The sequence below is a fragment of the Amborella trichopoda genome, chromosome 2, assembly GCF_054954075.1.
Source record: "Amborella trichopoda isolate Santa Cruz 75 chromosome 2, AtrichopodaSantaCruz75HAP2 v2.0, whole genome shotgun sequence".
Classification (NCBI taxonomy): domain Eukaryota; kingdom Viridiplantae; phylum Streptophyta; class Magnoliopsida; order Amborellales; family Amborellaceae; genus Amborella; species Amborella trichopoda.
In genome coordinates, this window is record NC_142337.1 from 61,735,071 (window position 1) to 61,754,496 (window position 19,426).

General features: G+C 32.1%; 2 protein-coding genes across 2 annotated transcripts; one reads left to right on the forward strand and one right to left on the reverse strand.

Annotated features, from left to right (window-relative positions):
* Positions 1 to 442: 442 nt before the first annotated feature.
* LOC148783406 (transcription factor bHLH13-like) lies at positions 443 to 1,932 on the reverse strand. The gene is made up of 2 exons (XM_088859215.1): positions 1,232 to 1,932; positions 443 to 1,007 (listed from the first exon to the last, which is right to left on the reverse strand). Exons 1-2 carry the CDS (start codon positions 1,496 to 1,498, stop codon positions 618 to 620), a joined length of 657 nt encoding a protein of 218 aa, XP_088715341.1. The 5' UTR covers positions 1,499 to 1,932; the 3' UTR covers positions 443 to 617.
* Positions 1,933 to 13,721: 11,789 nt separating this feature from the next.
* LOC18445212 (CASP-like protein 1E1) lies at positions 13,722 to 19,020 on the forward strand. Its single transcript, XM_011629112.3, has 2 exons — positions 13,722 to 14,014; positions 18,489 to 19,020. Exons 1-2 carry the CDS (start codon positions 13,758 to 13,760, stop codon positions 18,814 to 18,816), a joined length of 585 nt encoding a protein of 194 aa, XP_011627414.1. The 5' UTR covers positions 13,722 to 13,757; the 3' UTR covers positions 18,817 to 19,020.
* Positions 19,021 to 19,426: the final 406 nt, after the last annotated feature.

The following is a 19,426-nucleotide window of genomic DNA, read 5'->3' on the forward strand; positions in this document are numbered from 1 at the left end:
TAAAATAAACACTTTACCTTTTCAAGGTGAAGCCTAGGGCTTATATAGTTTTTTTTTTTTTTTTTCCACCATTTTTTCTTTCAGACTGAATATTTCGTATTGGAGAAGGGGTTTCGAAAGTTAGATTTTCTTTGGAACAAATGGCATATGAAAGTTGTATTCAGTTCAATTTTGCCATATCAAAGTTAATTGGCAATCAAAAGTTAATTTGCTATCAAAAGTTAATTGGCATATAAAAAATTAATTGGCAATTAAAGGTTAATTGGCATATCAAAGGTTAATTGGCAATCAAAAGTTAATTGCCATGTCAAAGTTAATTGGCAATCAAAAGAACACATATGGTGGCATATTAGAAATGTCAACAATGAAGTACGTTGTATTCAGTTCAACACACCCATTATTTTCCTAAAAATAGCAATAATACCCTCCTAGAACATCTATATTCACACAAAATATTTTTTTAAAAAAAAACAAGAAACAAAAAAACAAACAGGGAGAAAGGCCCTTCACACGAATATTGAAAAAGAGAAAACAAAGTGAGAGAAAACGGGCCTTCCCCTCAAATACTCACAAATCAACAAAACTGGAGAGAGAGAGAGAGAGAGAGAGAGAGAGAGTCAATGGGAACAAATGCGCATTAAGAGCTCATGTTTAAGCTTTTCAAAGACAACTTCAGCTGCCACGTTATTCTCCTCCGTTCTCTTGATGCATGCCGTTATGGTCAACATAATTTCGTTATCGTAGGATGAAATACCGGACGTTAAGATGTCAAGGCCGAGTTTCTCAAACACGTTAAAAACTCGACTCGTAATACCCGGCCTGTGCCTTGTGTGAATTCCAATGCTTGCAATGTGGCCTGATATATTCATTATGATATCTCGACTGCCGCCCATATTCGGGGGAATGCCGAAATCCTTCAATTTTTTGGCTGATTCCTCTTCTTTGATGAGTTTCTCTAATGCCCCAATGTATTTTATGGTCTCTTCTATAATCTCCACTCTTGTTGCCTGAAAAAAAAAAAATAATAATAATAATAATATTAAAATAAATAAATAAAATACTGTCACAATATGAGCAAAAACACATCAAAATCAATAAAACTCTCTCACACACACAAACACATTCACAACATCACTAAACCAATATGAACAAACAACAAAGAAGGGACCAAGGCATAAGATTCAAAATGAAATGCCAAAAACTCAGAAAATAAAGTAAAACAAAATCAAACCTTGGAAGGCATTGTGGGAATCATGAACTGAAGCTTTGTGTATAACTCGTTCATCTTACACCTCCTAGTCCTCTCTATCACCAGCGTCTCCTTATTCTTTGGTTCTTTTGCCTCAAGGTTCGCTTTGGCAACAAATTTGCCATTTTCTGGCGAGGCCAAGGCACCGGGGTCATTTACCGGCGACTGGAAATACGTTAAGGGTGGGACTACGGCATCGCTATAACCCTCCATGAGCTTCAAATGCAAACTAGACAATTCCTCTTCCATCTCTCATTTCATTCACTGAAAACCTTGAATCTCTCTATTTAAATACCTAACCTACAAGACAAACACATTTTATTTTTTGATTTTCAAAATGGGATCCATGTCGCATTTCAAGTTTCAAAGAAGAAAAGCAGTTAACATTATCCAAAAGGAAATTACTGTGAATCGACAAAATCAAAATTAACAAACAAGTCAGATACATAAAACGATGTGTTTGCAATTTTCGAGAAGGAAAATGCGAAGTTATGGAAACCCAAATTTGAAATTGTACATTAGTGGGAGAGGACAGTAGCAGGAAAAGGAAAAAAATAGGTAAATTATGTTTGAAATTTTAGAAATGGAAATAGAAGTAGATGGTTAGTTATTATTAATGATGCACTCCTCCTTGAATCATTAGTCTTTCACAAGGGTTTCCATTTTGGGAAATTCTACCTGCATTAATCTGACCAAGATATTTTCCTAATGTGCTTCATTAATTATTGCCAAAGTTGATTCCCCTCTTTCCTCTGCGGACAAAAATAACCCTACAGAAGCTCCTGATGATTTATTATATCCCTAATCTATGCCTTAGGAGCTAAATACAAAGGAGGGTAATTTGGCCTTTTCGAGAATGGTAGCCCTATTAAAAGATATGCATAGGAATCTTTTTCTTTAAAACGAATGCTAAGGCCTATTGCCCATTAATATAGGAAAATGGTTCGATAGTAAGGAAAAGAATTTATATAGCGTTCCAAGCTTAAAATGTCGAATTACATTTGCACTTCAAAACTCCTTCGGAAAATGTCGTTTTAATGTTGAAAAAACCTCTAATTGATCATCTCCATATAGAGATGTATAAATACGAAAAAAAGAAAAAAAATTAGTCCCAGAAATTGTGCATCTTGCAATACATTATCTAGATCTACTTGATTTTAAGTATTTTTTTGGAGTTTAAAATTTTATAATTAGATATTAAAATTGATTTTGAGATAATCCTAAGAATCTTTTTCACTAAAATTACATGTTATGATATCATTTGAAGGTGAGCCTTAATTGGATTGTTTAAGGTTGCAACCTTATAGGAACCACACCCCAGTAAGTAAAGCCTCACTGATCAAAAGTTGCAATTCAAGTATGGGTTCATAAGGAGGTCACAATAACTTACAACTATCCCATATGAAATTTGATAGTTTAGGTGTATCACAAATTTCAAAAAAATTTCTTTTGAACTTTGAACTTGATCAATGAAATAAATGCAGTCAAGCAATTTCATATCCAATGGTCAAGATGAATTGTGACCACCTTGTATAAAAAGTAAACGATCTTATTACATACTTTTCCTTTAAGTAGTAGAAAACATTTATATAAATCATCTCGGCTTGAACATAACGGTTGTTGAAAAAAGCAGGATTTCAAGCACTAAATATAGTGCATATGGTAACAAATTATCTAGACCAATCGTATCTTCCTAACAATAAGTCTTCACATATTCACAAGATTTGTACCATTTTTTTGTTCAAAATTTTATTACTGGTATTGAAAATTGATTTTACAGTCATCATGGAGATTTCAGTTGCCGAAAGTGTTTTCCCAATGAGGATTTGACGTGAGGCTTTAGTGTTTTTCATAAACCCTTGGCCCTAGAGAAAGTTCACCCATTAATATAAGCGAAACCTAAGTCACAGTTAAATCGTCAAATTACCATTAATATTTATCATTGTCGTCGGCTAATTGCCTGTCTTCTTGTCACAGTTAGAGCCTTGTTGGTCCCGTACTACATAGAGATTATATGCACGTGGAAAACCATAAAATTTTTGAGAAATTTACATGCATAAAGTTAATATTTCAGTTATTTAAAATTTACCTAAGTCTTTACGTTCAAAATGCCCATATTTTGGATCTTCAATATTCGAAAATAAATACTTTAGAAATTAAGTTATATTTTTAAACTTTCAAATCTTGGAAATCCAAAATTATTTGTCAAAAATTTGTGAAATTTCAGCGTAATCTTTGGAATTTGAATATCCAAATACAGTAAGTGGGTTTCAAAAAAAAAATTGGGTTTTTAATATCCAAAATATTTAGTAACTTTTGGATATTCAAAATCTCAAATTAAAATTTTGGACTTTCAAAATCTGAAGTAGAGGTAGCTTTGGAACAAATAAAAAACATCGAAATTTTTGAGCATAAACATAAATTATAAAACTTAAAGGGAAGTTTTTTAATCACCTTGAAATTCAGGAATATGCACGTAAATTTCTAGAAAAAAAATTGGCCCTTGAACTAAATTTTATCTTGTTTATGGAAAAGCGGTCACCCTCAAAAAATTATTAAGAATTGAAAAATAAAAATAAAATGTAAGTTATAAATTGGTTTAGATGAGGTTTGAGAATTGACGAAATATAAACCTCTATATAGAATTTTTTCACAATTAAAGTAACTCGCAATCCCTTCTTTGTAATTATTTCTTTTGCTACTTGAATTTCTTTGTGCTTATTTGGTGGTCTTGGTTTTCTCTTTGAGGAAACCACGCATTGCTAAATAAGGAGTAAAAATATTTGTGGAGAAACAGTTTTCAGAGGCACGGATACGATTTATGATATTATATTATTCCAATATATAATGTAATTTTCATTGAAAGACCGAATATTTTGACTGAGATTCGTCAGTTTGTATCATGTAAAACCAACTATTTTTGTACGTGTGGAATATTATGTCAGACTGAAGAAAATTAATTCCCACGCTTCCAATATCAAATCATCCATATTAAACTGTTTTCTATTAAACCGTTTTCTATGTATTAATGTTATCTTTTGGCTCTCTCTTTTCATGGGTGTGGTTTCTATGAGGTTTCAACTTTAAACAATCCAATTAAGGGATATCTCCAAAATTTATCATAACATGTAGTTTTGTTGTAAAAAATTTCAAGGATCATTTGAAAATCGATTTTTTTAAAGTTTTAAATTCTAAAAATGGTTAAAATCAAGTAGATCTATAAACGTAAGAAAATTTTGAAAATGAACGGTTAAGATAATATGTTTCAAGATGCACTATTTTTAAGACCCAAAATCTTTTTTTTTTTTTTCATATTCATACATACATCTTGATGTCGGGATGATCAAGTAGAGGGTTTTTCAACATTGAAATAACATTTTTCGGTGGATTTTTTAGGTGCATATTTAATTCTACAGTTTAAAGTTGCAACCTTATATAAACTATTTTCCTTTTTTTTAAGGATGAAGTTTTTAAAAGGCCCAACCTTTATGAAAACAAAATAAAGCCTCACCTCAAATCTTCATCCAAAGAGCACTTTCAGCAATGAAAATCTCCATAATGGCTCTAAAATCAATTTTCAACACCAATAATAAAATTTAAAACTAAAAAAAATGGTACAGATCTTTCTTATCTATGAACACTTATTTTGAGGGTAAAATGGATGGTCTAGATAATTTGTTAATATACCTTGTTTTTAGAGCATGAAATCCTTGTTTTCTTTTCATGATCATAATATTCGAGCCAAGATGATCCATATAAAAGTCTTTCAATACTTGAATTGTAATTTTAAATGAGTTATGAGGTGAGGTTTCACTTATTTTGATAGGGTTGCAACCCTATCAAACCACAAACTTTTTTATAAAGATATGGACTCAATTATTTTAAAGAATATATATATATATATATATATATATATATATATATATATATATATATATATATATATATATATATATATATGCTGAAAAATATTGAGATTAGCTCACTAGCTCATATGAATATATGAGTCGAATGGCCCAGATTGAATCTAGGCCGATCTGATGATCACGATCTCATTTCGTATTTTAATTTTAATTTTTTTCTACGAATCTAAATAACTTCAAATTTTGAACGTCCATTCTTCTCATCAAGGCGCACCTAATAAAAATATTTTAGAAATAATTCGTAAAAATTAAATTGATCAAAATACTCTCGAAATATTTTAAAGGTATTTTTGGATAAATTTATTTCTTGCAAATATTTTAAAAATAATTCTCACCTATATATATATATATATATATATAAGATACAGCTTTATACGGGGAATCTAGGAGGGTTTAAGGAAACAATAGATACGCTTACAAGAAAAGAAAAAAATAAAAACTATGAACGTGGGGCTATAGGAGGGTACGTCCTTTACAGTTGTAGAGAGAGAAAGTAATACTGAGACATATTACATTTGTATGTTGATGTTGTTTTGTTAAGAGTTTCTCTCTCTAGATTTGATGTACATATATGCGCATGATCTATAGTACATGCATGATTTTATGTCTTTTCAATTGTGTAATGGTGCTTGTTGTGAGCATAAATTTTCTATTGCGCAACTCAATAAATAGAAAATTGATCGTATAGGACTTTCTTCCACCCATGTGTGTAGGACCCTCAAAAGATCATGATATGGATCTCTCGAAAAGTTAAGTTTCACACCCATGTGATAACTTTTTTAGAGATCTATGCCAACTTTAATAACGATCATTTGAGATCTTACACACATGAATAGAGAAGGGTCCTATAGAATCATTACTCCAACAAATATTATAGCTATCTTTTAGATTTTAGACCGTGATTTAAGGGGAGATATATGAAAGGACGGTGAAAATAATTTAAAAACAACTCAAAAAATCAATTTTAAAAAAGGGGCTAGGTTGTGTTGGGAGTACCCCTATACGTAATTAGTACGTTGTAGTTTCCAATCCTGTTGACATCACTTACTAATACCTTCAAAAAATGCTGACATCACTTACTAACACCTTAAAAAAAACTAACTTCCTGATCTATGAAAAACAAACATGTCTTCTCCATTGAATTGCCCCCAAAAAAATGAATTTAAAGATAATTATAGGGGTAGGGATCGGCCAAGATAATTAAGGCTACATCATTACCTAAACCTTTCGATTCATCTAATTGTCAAATGCCCTCCCTCTAAATAAGGCTTATTAGGTACAAACAAAGAGAATAAATCTGTGGGGGAACCTTTTTTTTGGCTCATGAGATTGACAAAATGACTTAACGGTAATCGTTCTATTAATATCTCTTTTTTTAGTATGGAATATTAGGGAACAAGGGTTGGGGTCATGGTGGTAGCACCCCGTACCTTAGTTACCACATCATTGTTTCTATTCTCATAACTAACACCACTCCACTAATATTTTCAAAAAACTAAGTACAACAAATTAAAATTTGCAGGTCTTAAATAGCCCTAGGAAAGACATAAGTGCAACAAATTAATTTGCAGGTCTTAAATAGTGAGTTGCAGTGTCACTCTCTTATTCTATAGATAGAGATAAACATTTTGCTTTAACATGTCCCATGCCACAGTAAAAGAGCTGGGTTATGTTAGATAGATAACTAACCTAAAATTTTGTTAAAATTTGTCATAGATACTGTGCAAATTAATTTGCAGGTCTTAAATAGGCCTAGGAAAAAACTTCTCCTAGACACTGTGCAAATTAATTTGATTAATTTGCAGGTCTTAAATAGCCCTAGGAACGACATATGTACAACAAATCAATTTGCAGGCCCTAAATAGTGAGTTGCAGTGTCACTCTCTTATTCTGTAGATAGAGATAGACATTTTGCTTTAACATGTCCCATGCCTAATTAAAAGAGCGGGGTTGTGTTAAATAGATAACTAACTTAAAATTTTGTTAAAATTCACTGTGCCAAGACACTTTTGTTTATAGTAGAGTATAAAATTTTGTCAAAACTTATCATAGACACTTTGCCAAAGACAAATTTGTTTTTATGGTAGAATATAAAAAAGAAAATAGAGTGAAGAGACAAAGTCGCCCCAAGACACTATTAAAAAAGGAAATAAATAAAATGGCCACAAAAAGAGTAGTCCAATGACCAAATGAGGAAAAAAACAAATGAGAGATGTTTTCAGTTAAGTTCCTATTTTGGGCAAAAGATTAAGGAATATTTATCAAATGATCATGAGAAATAAATAATTAATATATTTCGTTTAAGTTCACGATACCCATAGAAAAAACACATGATCTTGCATTAGTTGCAAATGGCATAATTTTAAATAGTTCATCCCTTATGAGTATTTAGATAAATTTTCAACAATTAAATCACTAATATAAAGGAATTAATTAACATATTCAAAAGATTAGATTGGCTTAACCTCTGTACATCACCTTTTTTATCCCTCAAAACCCCTTTGAATACTGCAATTATAAGGTTGAAAAACCATCAAATCGATTATCTCGATCATGATAATTACATATTGAAAAAAAAAGAAATTTCAAATACTAAAAGTAGTGTATTTTTCAATATATTATCTCAAACATCCATTTTCATTTTATACATTTCTTTTATGCTGGAGTTTCAAATTCCATAAGCAGCACAAAACTAAATTTTGAGGGTACCAAATTTTCTGATGCCGAAGCTGCATTTTCTGGCGGAGGTTTATCTTTACTTAAAGCATGGGCCTAGGTTAACTACACCCTTAGTTAGATTTCTTAGGCATATCTACCTTCTATAAATATGATTTGTCAATTTTAGACCTTAATGCCTCCAAAAGGAATAAAAGATCTCAAACCATATGGTCTATAGAACGTGATAATCAATGTTACATGTTTGCTCATTTAAGGCAGAAAGTCGTCGATTAAAATACAAAAAGTCCTAGACTCATAGACTACGTTCCCTTGATTATGACATGAATTAAATTCAGAATTGAGGCAGGTGGGTGAAGGAGGCCCACGGCTTCTTGTTTATTTTGAATGGGGATTCACATATTTCACACTACTCTCAAAGATAATGAAAAGCCATTCTTTAAATCTTCCACTACATTGGGAGGAGGTCAATTGAGAGAAGTAAGAGTTGGTTAGCAAGCTCTTTCTAGCCATATTTTATTAAGCATGTGTCTAAAACCATAGAGAGGTCCCATTCGATTTTAGCTTTTTGTGGTTTGGAGTTCAAGATTTACAAAATACTCCAAATCTTTTTCCTTTTCAATGAATAATTATTAAAAAGAAAAAATATCTCCATAGGCCCTAATTTAATATACAATTTTTTAGTAGACCCACAAATTTAAAAACTTTTCAGCCCCGTTCTTTTTTCACAAAAGCTATCTTCTAATCCCCTAAACACATACGACCATCTTTTAAACAAACACGTGCCATTGAGATCCTCAAAATCATGGAAGTAACCATGTGCAAGTCAGCTTTGTGACCAGCAATCTTGAAAAACATTTGATTTGCAGGACATTGAACAAGGGAGATGCGTTTGTATTTCTTAAGGGCTTCATTCACTTCTACCAAAATGTGGGTTATCGCAATTCTAGGGCCATTGCAGCTTTGAGCAGCCAGATTCTAGGCGTTATAACCATACCTAGGGGCTGTGTTTGAGGGAGAGAGGCGAGAGATAGAGAAAGAGGGTTTGGGGGAGAAAGGTGAGAGTGAAAAGGAGAGTATAGGGGAGATAGGACTGAGAGAGAGAGAGAGGGGGGTTTAGGGGAGAATAAGAAGGAATAAGAGAGAGAGGGGAGAGGGAAATAAAAAAACAGTAACAAGAGAGAGAAAGAGAGTTGTCTTATTGGATTTTGTTTGCGACAAAAAGTTGTTACAAAAGAGAGTCATATGGGTTTAACAGGTTAGAATATAGCTTTTGTGAAAAACTAAAACTGCCGGAAAGTTTTTAAATTTGGAGGTCTACTAAGAAATGGTACATTAAATTAGGGTATATTGAGATATTTTTCCTACTAAAAAAATCATAAATCAGCTCAAGTCTAGGGGGTTAGGGTGTGGGAGCGCCACACAACATATCTTGAGTTTCATTTCCGTCACTAGTAAGAGATCCCATTCCTACTGGACTACTCAAAAAAAAAACTCTCTGATAGATTTCGAGAAACCAAAGATGATAGAGAGAGACAGAGGAATGGAATATGTGGTTAATTCTCGTGAAAAAGAATGAAACCCTAAAAAGGTTTATATACAATACAACATTTAGTTTAGACCAAACTATCCCTACACAAATGTACAACGATAATGAAGGACAAATGAAATATTCCCAAAAATTACAATTTACTTCTTATTACTCTTTTTGTCTATCTCTCTCTGAAGTCCATTTATTTTACTGAAACCTTCATTTGCAAGTTGTTGTTTCTAACAAAACCAAGAAGTTCAAAGTAACAGAGAATGAATTTTATTGAGAGCTCAACGGGTCTGGTTTCATGTAGAACATAGAAGAACATGAATGGCTTCATTGCTTAGTTAATGTTGCTGAGCTAGAAGCTGTTTCGTAGGATATTAAATGTCTATGTACTTTCTCACAAAGATTATTAAAGAGGGTGAACTCTTCTTTTAGAGTAATGACACTATGAGACCTTCCCACACCCATGTAAGTAGGACTCTAAAGGATCACTATTAAATTTTGATACAAATATCTAAAAAAGTCATGACATAGGTGTGGGATTTCGATGATTAGGTTTTTTAAGGATCTGTGTCAAAATTTAATGGTGATCATTTAGAGTCTTACTCGCATAGGTATGGGAGGGTCTCATAGTATGATTGCTCATTCTTTTAATGTAATAACATAAGATTTTAGCAAGTGCCTTATACTTTGTTGTTGGACGTGGATGACAGAGGTCATTTTCCAACATATTAAAATAGAGAGAAATTTGGTGGTGGGTCATAGGGGTGGGAATTGGAGTCGACGTCAATTGGACCTGGACCTAACCTACTGGTTTGGAACACATCCGGTACAGGTGTCTATAAATAAAAAATATGTAAAAATTATTTTATACATTGTATACTACATAATTATTATTATTTATAAAATAATTTATATTAATATGTTCTAGTCGGTTGGGTCAAGGTCTAGTGGACTAGACCCAACTCGTCCAATCCATTTTCTAAGTCCATAGATAGACCCATCGGGTTTGAGTGGAGCCATCGGGTCCATGGGTCAACCCGTCCCAATTCCCACGGATCAGTTTGCTGGAATGGATGTTAATTTATATCTGTGATTTTAAAGTGGACGGATGTTTTGGGCCATTTTGTACACTAAGCTCATTATACATCAATTATAAAAAAATATGACAAAAGAACGTAAAGCGTCATGTACAAACTAGAAAAATAGTTTATACTTTGACACTCAAAACTCAAAAGAGAGAAAATAATTGAAACTTATATGTAGAAAAGATAAATATTTTTTTCAAATTATATGAAGAAGTGATTAGTTTGGAAATCAAAATTAGTACTCGCATCTTTTTTCTTTTTACAAATATTACTAACTTTATTAAATCAAAGAGAAAAAATTACAACAAATAAATATGTAATACAAAGAACTACGTCTAACCTAATGCTGTGAGATTCGTTTCACAGTCTTTTTCGGTTTGGTGTGAAAAATAAAGCAATTCGATGTTTCAGCCAATTCAGGAGAAGATTTCAAACTTTTTTAAAAAAGAATTAATAGAAATAAATTAGATATTTTTATATAAAATATTAAAATAATAAAAAATTTAAAAATAAAAATAAAAATAAAAAATACTTTTATATAGATATTACTTTGTTTCAACCGAAGAGGCCGAAGCTTCGGCCAAATCAATTAGAGGCTGACCGAAACGGTAGCACCAGATATCGCTTCGCTTTTGTCTAGGCCTAAAATCTTAAAGCTTTGACTTCTTCGGCCAAAGCAACACTAGTCTACTAGTAGCTCCATATGTGACATCCCATCTTTTGCTAGCTGATTTGCTTCAAAAATTGGCCAAAAGGCAATGGTTTCCAAATGCATAACCCTCTATAATTTGAAAAACCCATGAATTTTTATCATTTATCTGATCCACCTCTTATTGACCTTAATGAGTTAGGAAAAGACGACTTTTTGATGATGATGATACCGTGAGCCACCTCCATTTTAATCCGGTCAATGTCATTTTGTTGCACCCATTCCATACCTTGGTAGGTTTTCCTTGGTTTGAACCACAATGAGAATATTTGGATCTACTGGAACTCTCTTTTTTCCATTGTAAACAATAACGACAAAGCATGATAATTTGAAATTTACAAGTAAACGACAATAACTCAGAAGCGTGTGTACCATGTTCGCGCGGGAGCATTGTCTAAATCTACCTCCTCGATCAAAAGACCTACTTCAAAGGACTTTTTCAATCTCAAATTTTAGGAACCGCCTAATAATATTATTTTTAAAAGAAACAAAAGTGAATTTTGAATCCTCCAACACTTGGATCTCACTATCTAAAAATTGAACGGTATCTATTCAATCTTAAGATAGTTTTTATTTTTAAGTGCATAGATTATGAAATTAGGTAATTCCTTTATTGAGGTTAATCTATAGGTTGAAGATGCTATATCACCAAATTTTGGGGTCTTAAAATTGACCCTAGAGTAGCTTTTACCCGAGAGAGCAAAAGGACAATACACTCTGGCGGGAGTATAAGAAGAAAATATCATCCAAAGAGAAAGTGGATTATAGTTGTGACTGGCAATATACAAGGCGTTGACATAACCAGCGATAACTTAAATGCCTTTCCCCACTTTCGACGCGGATATTCAAAGCTGGCCCTTTCACATTTTAATTCATTGTTTTTGTATTGTCACTTAATTCGTGTACCCAATTATTTCAATAGGTATTTAATCATTTGTCCTTTTCTTCAACTGTAATTTTTTGTTTTTTTTTTTTTTTTTTTTTGAATGTTAGCTTGAAAATTTTTCATTGATCTGGTCTAGAACTTTTGCAGAGTACTGCATCTCTGCTGAAAATGTCAATACAGATAAGGATAAATGCCTTATGCGTAGGACATTTCTACATTTACATCCCCCGAGACATAAAAATCGATGGTTTAAATATTTATTAAAAATTTTAGTTTTTAAAAACTACATATTTTTTTTTTTTTAGGGATTCTTTGATATTCATGTTAGAAATTATGTACATCTAAAAAATTAGGTCCAAAACCTCTCCTAAAAATGAAACATGAAGAGGGGATGCGTATATATACATACGAGTCCTTGGACTCATAAACACTGTGTCCCAGAAATAAATCATTAATTGAAAACTTGTAGACATCAAAAGTGTTCTAGCTACTTCCCCAGGCGACTTATTTTTCTCAATATTTGATTGTGCAAGATTTTTTTAAAAAATTATTTGTAGTATCTATTTACTTCAATTAGTTAAAAAAAAAGCTTTGACAATAATGAGTGATGGCACTGGCACCTCGAAGATGTTCTCTCAAATGACTTACTTCTAAAAGTATAGTTTAGGGCTTTCAAATTTTGGCAGTGTTGTGGTCTATTCGAGGGGTATAGAACCGGGAAATAATCATTTTTGTTGATAAAGGTCAAACTTACGTGAGTAAATAGCAACGACGCATGGTACTATTAATCCCCAACGTCCATTCGTGGTAAGTAACGATGGATTCTTTTTGGAGCAAAGGTTCTTGACACTTTTGAAGTGGACACCAAATTTATTAGGATTAAACGGGTTGTGTAATATGGTGAAGGTTTAGTCGAAATTAATTTGGCTGCCAGTTGAATAAGTTGGACTATATTTTTAAAATGTAAATTTTTAAATAATTATTTATAAATATAAAATATGCTGTTATAAAAATATTTTGAATTTTGTTTGATCACTCTAACCAGTCAAAACAAGTTAGTTAGACCAACAAAACATCAAACATTAATTTTGACTGATTTTTAATTTAACTCAATTTTTTTAGATTTTTAATTGAACTCAATTTTTTTACCTCAGTCCAAACCTACCAAAGTGCCAATCTAACTAGACAGACCACTTCGACCGAGTCAGTCTTAATCACTGTGGTACACACCAAGCTATCTACTTTTACGAAACCAGAGTCACCATGCAATGCTTCCTTCTGTCCATTTTAGCCCGAGGAAGTTAATGGCGTGTTGGTAAATGACTAAATATCAATGGCATTCAATACGTGCTCTTGAAAAATTTAAATATCACTTATTCTTGTGTAGATAATGCATTCAATGTGCCAACCTCCCCGTCAAACTTTTCACACAGCTCCAAGACTTTCTCTCTCTCTAGGAGTATTTCATCTCTCTCTCTAGAAGGATTTCATATCTACTCATCTTCTCTATGTTGTGAGAACCCCATCTCCAACTCTCTCTCTCTCTAAGAGGATTTCTACCCTCTCTCTCTCCTCTCTCATCTTAAAAGGATTTCAACTACTCATCTTCTCTCTCTCTCTTTCTTAATTGAGCGGGGGATTTCAACAACTGATATTGTCTTGGTTGTGAGCACTTAGCATTGCCACACAATGGCTTGTCATGTTAAGCAAAATGTGAGTGAAGGCATGGAAATTGCTGGAAAAGTTGGAGGAAAGCCTCTTCCTCCAAAGTGTTTGGTGTGGGCTAGCTTTTTTCTCAGGACTCTCGCTGCTGTACTAACTTTGGTTGCGGCTGCGGTGATGGGAACCGCTAGAGAAACCAAATCAGTCCCGTTTACGTTAATTCCTGGAGCACCACCCTTGATCGTTTCTGTTCCCGCAAAATACCATTACTCCTCTGCCTTCGTGTAAGGATATCCTTTCATCCTCTTTCTTCTCTTTGCTTCAATTACTCGAAAATTTGAGGGCTATTTATTTATTTATTTATTTATTTATTATTATGTGTGTGGAGTTTTTTTTCCCTTAAATTAAGTTTAGAAGTGTCTCAGTGTTAAACTTTATTTTTTGTGTAATTTAGGAGGGTTCTAATCCTTCGAAATCGAGCTTTCAACATCAAGCGACTCCAAACAGTAAAATAGACTTACAGTCCCTTGAATTTTTATTAAAAAACTGAAAGGTTATCTTTCTTTGGTATTTTTAATTTGATCATATCTTTACCTAATACAAAATTATTTTAAATATGCATTTCTTTGATGATGGTATTTATTACAAGTTAAACATGCTTATCATTTTAATGAATATATTTGAAAATGAAATAACTTGTTTTTAGAAGTCATTACCATAAAACTTATTTTTTTGAAAATTAAAAATGGGATGTTCCTAAAATATCCCTAGGCCGTTTATTTTTATTACAAAGAGGTAACAATTATTATTAGCCATGTAAAAGTGTAAAAAGTGTAAAAATGTTTTTTCAACTTTGAATCTAATCAATGAGACTCTTAGAACAAAAAATATGATGGACACACTCCAAGTACTAAAAGTAAAAGGTGCTGTTTGTATGGTTGCAACCTTAAACAATCTAAATAAAGTGCACATCCAAATTTTATTTTAAGATGTAATTTTGGTGTAAAAATTTCTTAGAATATTTCTAATTATGATTTTTAAAATTCTAAAAATAGTTCAAATCAAGTAAATCTATAAACACATGAAAATCTTGAAAATGAATCATCTAGATAATATATTACAAGATGTACTAGTTTTTGTACTCAAAATTTTTATTTTTTCACATATTTATACATCTTTGAAAACGAACAGTCAAAAATTTTTGTAATGTTTTTTCACATATTTATACAAGATGCACTTGTAGTTTAATTTGTTCTTACCGATCCAAAAATTAGGGTTTTTTTTATTATATTAATCTTGATGTTTTAATAATATAATTCATATTTAAGTACGTTTATAGCAAAAAAAGAGCATTTAATATTTTATTTTGTAAAACATCATTATAATTTAGTTTTCATCTTAATAACGGCAAACAAAATTTTGATGGAGTAAATTAATGCACCCCATTGCACGTCTATCACCGAGAACTGCCACGTTATATGCCCAATACTGCGCCACGAATAACCCGGTGGTAAATATCTACGGCCAAAATATTTCATTCTCCTCAGGTAGCATATTGTACATTTTACTCCCCCACGAAAAATCCAATTTAAGAGTATATTTTACTCCCCCACGAAAAATCCAATTTAAGAGTATATTGAGGATCTTGGAATCTAAACCTAATAAAAAATAATTTCCAATTGCATTCCCTACGGGCTTGAAAAATATAATGTCTCAAGATTGCATAGAAACTATTCGACTTTTAAAGGTGAGATCTAAGTGTTCCAATAACTCAAAATTCAATAGTTTTTTAAGGGATTGTATACAATGAGATCATTTATTTTTTGTATTAGGTGATCACAATTACTTACAACCATCCGTTGTGAAATTTAATAGCTTGGGTATGTCACAAAGTTTGAAAAAAATTTATTTTGAAGTTTGAAGTTGGTCAATAAAATAACTGCAACCATCCAAGTTCATATTTAATAGTCAAGATTAATTGTGAACACCTTGTCCCAAAAGTAAAAATAGTCTTATTCTACCCTTTTTTTTTTAAAAAATTAAGGGCGTAACTGCATGTGCTCGTGGCAGAGCAAGTAGACATGCTTATATCCATGATACTCATTCTTAAATGACAAACAACGACAAATCTACAGTAAGGTCATGAGCGCGTATGCTATGCTTCGCACGCTTACTCTTCGTGCAAAATATATATTTGGTTTTTGTTCTAACATTTTAGGATCCACTTAGAATCACCAGGTAATTACGTAATGAAAAATTAGATTTCAAGTTCTTAAACACTTAGATCTCACCCTCTAAGAATTAGACCATCTCATGTTATTATTTCAGTCACATTTTAAGTATCAATTGGAGTTTTTTTTTTTTTATGCCAATTACCTAGTTGAAGTGGTTACATTCCCAAAATTTTGTGTCCTAATAATACTCTTAGATGGAGTTTCTTAAATGGACAATATGCTTGTGTAGCAAATCCTTTTGGCATTTTTAAAAGTTCTTTCGAATATTTGTTTTTAAATGACAATACGTCGTATTTGTTTCATTAAAAGAATTAGGGTTGAAAACCCCATTTTTAATGTATATTGCTATTTTAATAAGGCCAGTTATAGCGTTCTCTAGATTGGACTATCCACCGAATTGATGAGGGATTGTCCCAATAAAAAAATGATCCAATTACTGGTCGAATTGATTGGATTGCATTTTAGGAAAAATAAAATAAAATAGATATAATAAATAAAATATATATTAAAAAATTTTCCAATTTCATTTAGTTAGTCAAACTACATGGATGAGAGAGAGCGAGAGCAAAAAAATACTGTTTGCTATGGAGTTTTTTGGAAAATGCACGGTGGAGAGAGAATGATTTCACATTGAAGAGAAAGTTATGAATTAGAAATTCATACAATCGATCATTTGTAATGCAGTTGTCTCGAAAAGTTAAAAAAATAGTAAAGTCCCGGTCTTTAAAAATCTAGGATCCATAGATCTATTTATATTTTATATTTATTTTAGACTTATTAAGAAACAAAAGGAAGCTTTTAGATAACGTTTTATGTACAAATTATAAGAGAAGATAATAATTCCCATTAAAAGAGGAAATAGAGTCTTTCACTATAAGCAAAGATAACTCTCTCTCTCCTCCCTTTTCTTCAATTAGGGGCGGCAATGGACCAAAACCTGGACCCAAATACCATTTGTCTTGGTCCGGGTCCGGTCGGATCTGACGCATACCCGCCCCTACCCTCAGTGATATTGTATCCATCTCTTTTTTCAATTTGAAATTAATATTCATGTTGGTCGTCACCGAGGTTTTCAACTTGTGAAATTTCACGCAGAAAATCCATATATGTGTAAACTTTTGAAGGATGCATGTTTGAAATGGTGCGCTTACCCATCAAAATCCCATCTCGGAAAGGAAAGAAATCTGAGAATAGCATCATTTCAAAAAAAAAAAAAAAAAATTTAAGAAGGAAAATTGTTTAATTCGGGCTAGCCCGCATGATTACATATGCGGTACAAAAGTGTAAAGCATCCATCATAAAGATGGATGCAAGTAGGTGTTCCATCTAAAAGACCGGAACCTAATGGTTCAAATGTTTTTTTACTAGAATTAATTTTTTTAGTTTTAAAATTTTATTTATTTTTTCATATTCATGATCTCCATGTTAGAGATTACATGTCTTTAAAAATTAAGTCCAAAAATTCACTTGGCCGCATCGAACCAATCGCCAATTGGTTCAAATCAAACTGGTCGAGTCCACAAATTGGCTTGGCTGAAAGTAGTTTAAAAAAACATTACAATCAAAATCTAAAGAGTTCAAAATGTTCAAACGAAGTTTAGGAATTTCAAATGTTCTTTAAAACACCAGTTTAAATTACTAAAATATCTCTAATGGCGTTCATAAGCCCTAAGTCCGAGCTTTGATTCAGCGTGGGACTCCAGGACTCTGCATTCGGTTTCTATAGGTCCATGAAGAAATGAGTCACTTCTTGAAAATCTATTTTTGAGGTAGATTTTTTGACGTAATTTTTAAGGACATGTAATCTCTACACGGAGATCATGAACATAAAGAATAAATAAATTTTAAAAATTAAAAATAATAAATCTATTAAGTAAATATTTGGACCCGCTGCATGAAACAAATTTTTTTTTTAATTATGACCATGTTTTTTTTTTTTTTGTAAGCATAGAGCCTAGGCTTTAAACAATCAAATTAGAGCCTACCTTCAAATAGTGTCGAAAAATATTGTTTCAATAGTAGAAATCTTTTTGATAGCCTTAAAATATATTTTCATTTTTATTTATAAAGTTTAAAGCTTCAAAAATAGTGTAGATCGATAGATATATGAAAAATTGAAAATCTTGAAAATTGATGGTCAAACAATGTATTACAAAATACACTATTTTCAAAACTTGAAATCTATTTTTTTTTCATTTCCATGCATTTTGATGTCGAGATGATCAATTTGAGGATATTTGGGCATCAAAAGAACCTCTTTTTGTAGAATTTTTGAGTTAGGCTCAAATTTGATTATTTTTTTATTTTTATTTTTAAGTAATTCAATGGGGGAAGATATGCCCGTACTTTTATTTTTCAATGGCTTAGAAGTTAGCTTTTTTCATGGTATCAGTGTATTGGTGTTAGTTATGGGAATGAAAACTACGACATGGTGACTAGGATGGGGTGCTGCCACAACGACCCCAATACCTTTTACTTTTTTTTATTTTTTATTTTTTATTTATTTAACAATAGAGAAGTGCAGGTACCTATTGGTGGCCAACGTTATTGCATCGGTGTACGCTTTTCTCTCCCTCATCCTACAAGCGTTTGGTAAGCGTTCGTCCCTGCTGCTTTGCACGTGCGACGTTGTTATGTTTGGGTTGTTGTTTTCGAGTGTAGGGGCATCGGGTGCAATAGGCGTGGTTGCGCACAATGGGAATTCGCACGTGAAATGGAATAAAGTGTGCGATGTTTTTGATCAATTTTGCAAGCAAGTTGGTGCGGCCACCCTTGTCGCTTTCTTCGGGGCTTTGACCTTCCTGCTGTTGCTCTTTCTCTCTCTCTTTAATCTCCACCGTCGATCTCCCTAGTTTATGCTCTCTCTCTCTCTAAAACTCCGTATGTTGTTTTTTTAGTGAGCTGCTACTTCTCTCTCTCTCTCTCTAAAGTTTCTCTCTCTTCTTTATTTCTGCTTTTAATATGTTAAGTTGTTAACAAGCCTTTCTCTCTCCCAACCCCATTGTAAATGAATGTAAACGTGAGTGTGTGTAATTTTAAATGTCCATGTTCTACTACCCTCTCTCTCTAGTTGTGGCTGTAAGATACTAGAGAAAATTACGCTACTGTTTTATTTTACTGTTATATCAAACAGCTTTACAAATATGCAGTATTTTTTTTGGGTAAGTAAATAAGCGGTATTTACCTTGAAGGATTAACCTCCTCGTAATTTTTTTTATTTTTTTCAACTATGTCTTGTTCTGATGTTTTAAACATTAGACTGCTTATTAATTTTTATTTTTATTTTTTTAATATTCATAAGGCCATTCAATGACAAAACAAAATATAGCATAAAACATTAGAGCACTTGTGTTAAGGTTTTTTTTTTTATCCTCTATTTTCTATCATTTTCTTTGTTCCTCTTTCCTTCGTGTGTCGACATTTTAAGTTATTTTTGTGTTACTTATGTTGCCAATGTTGTAG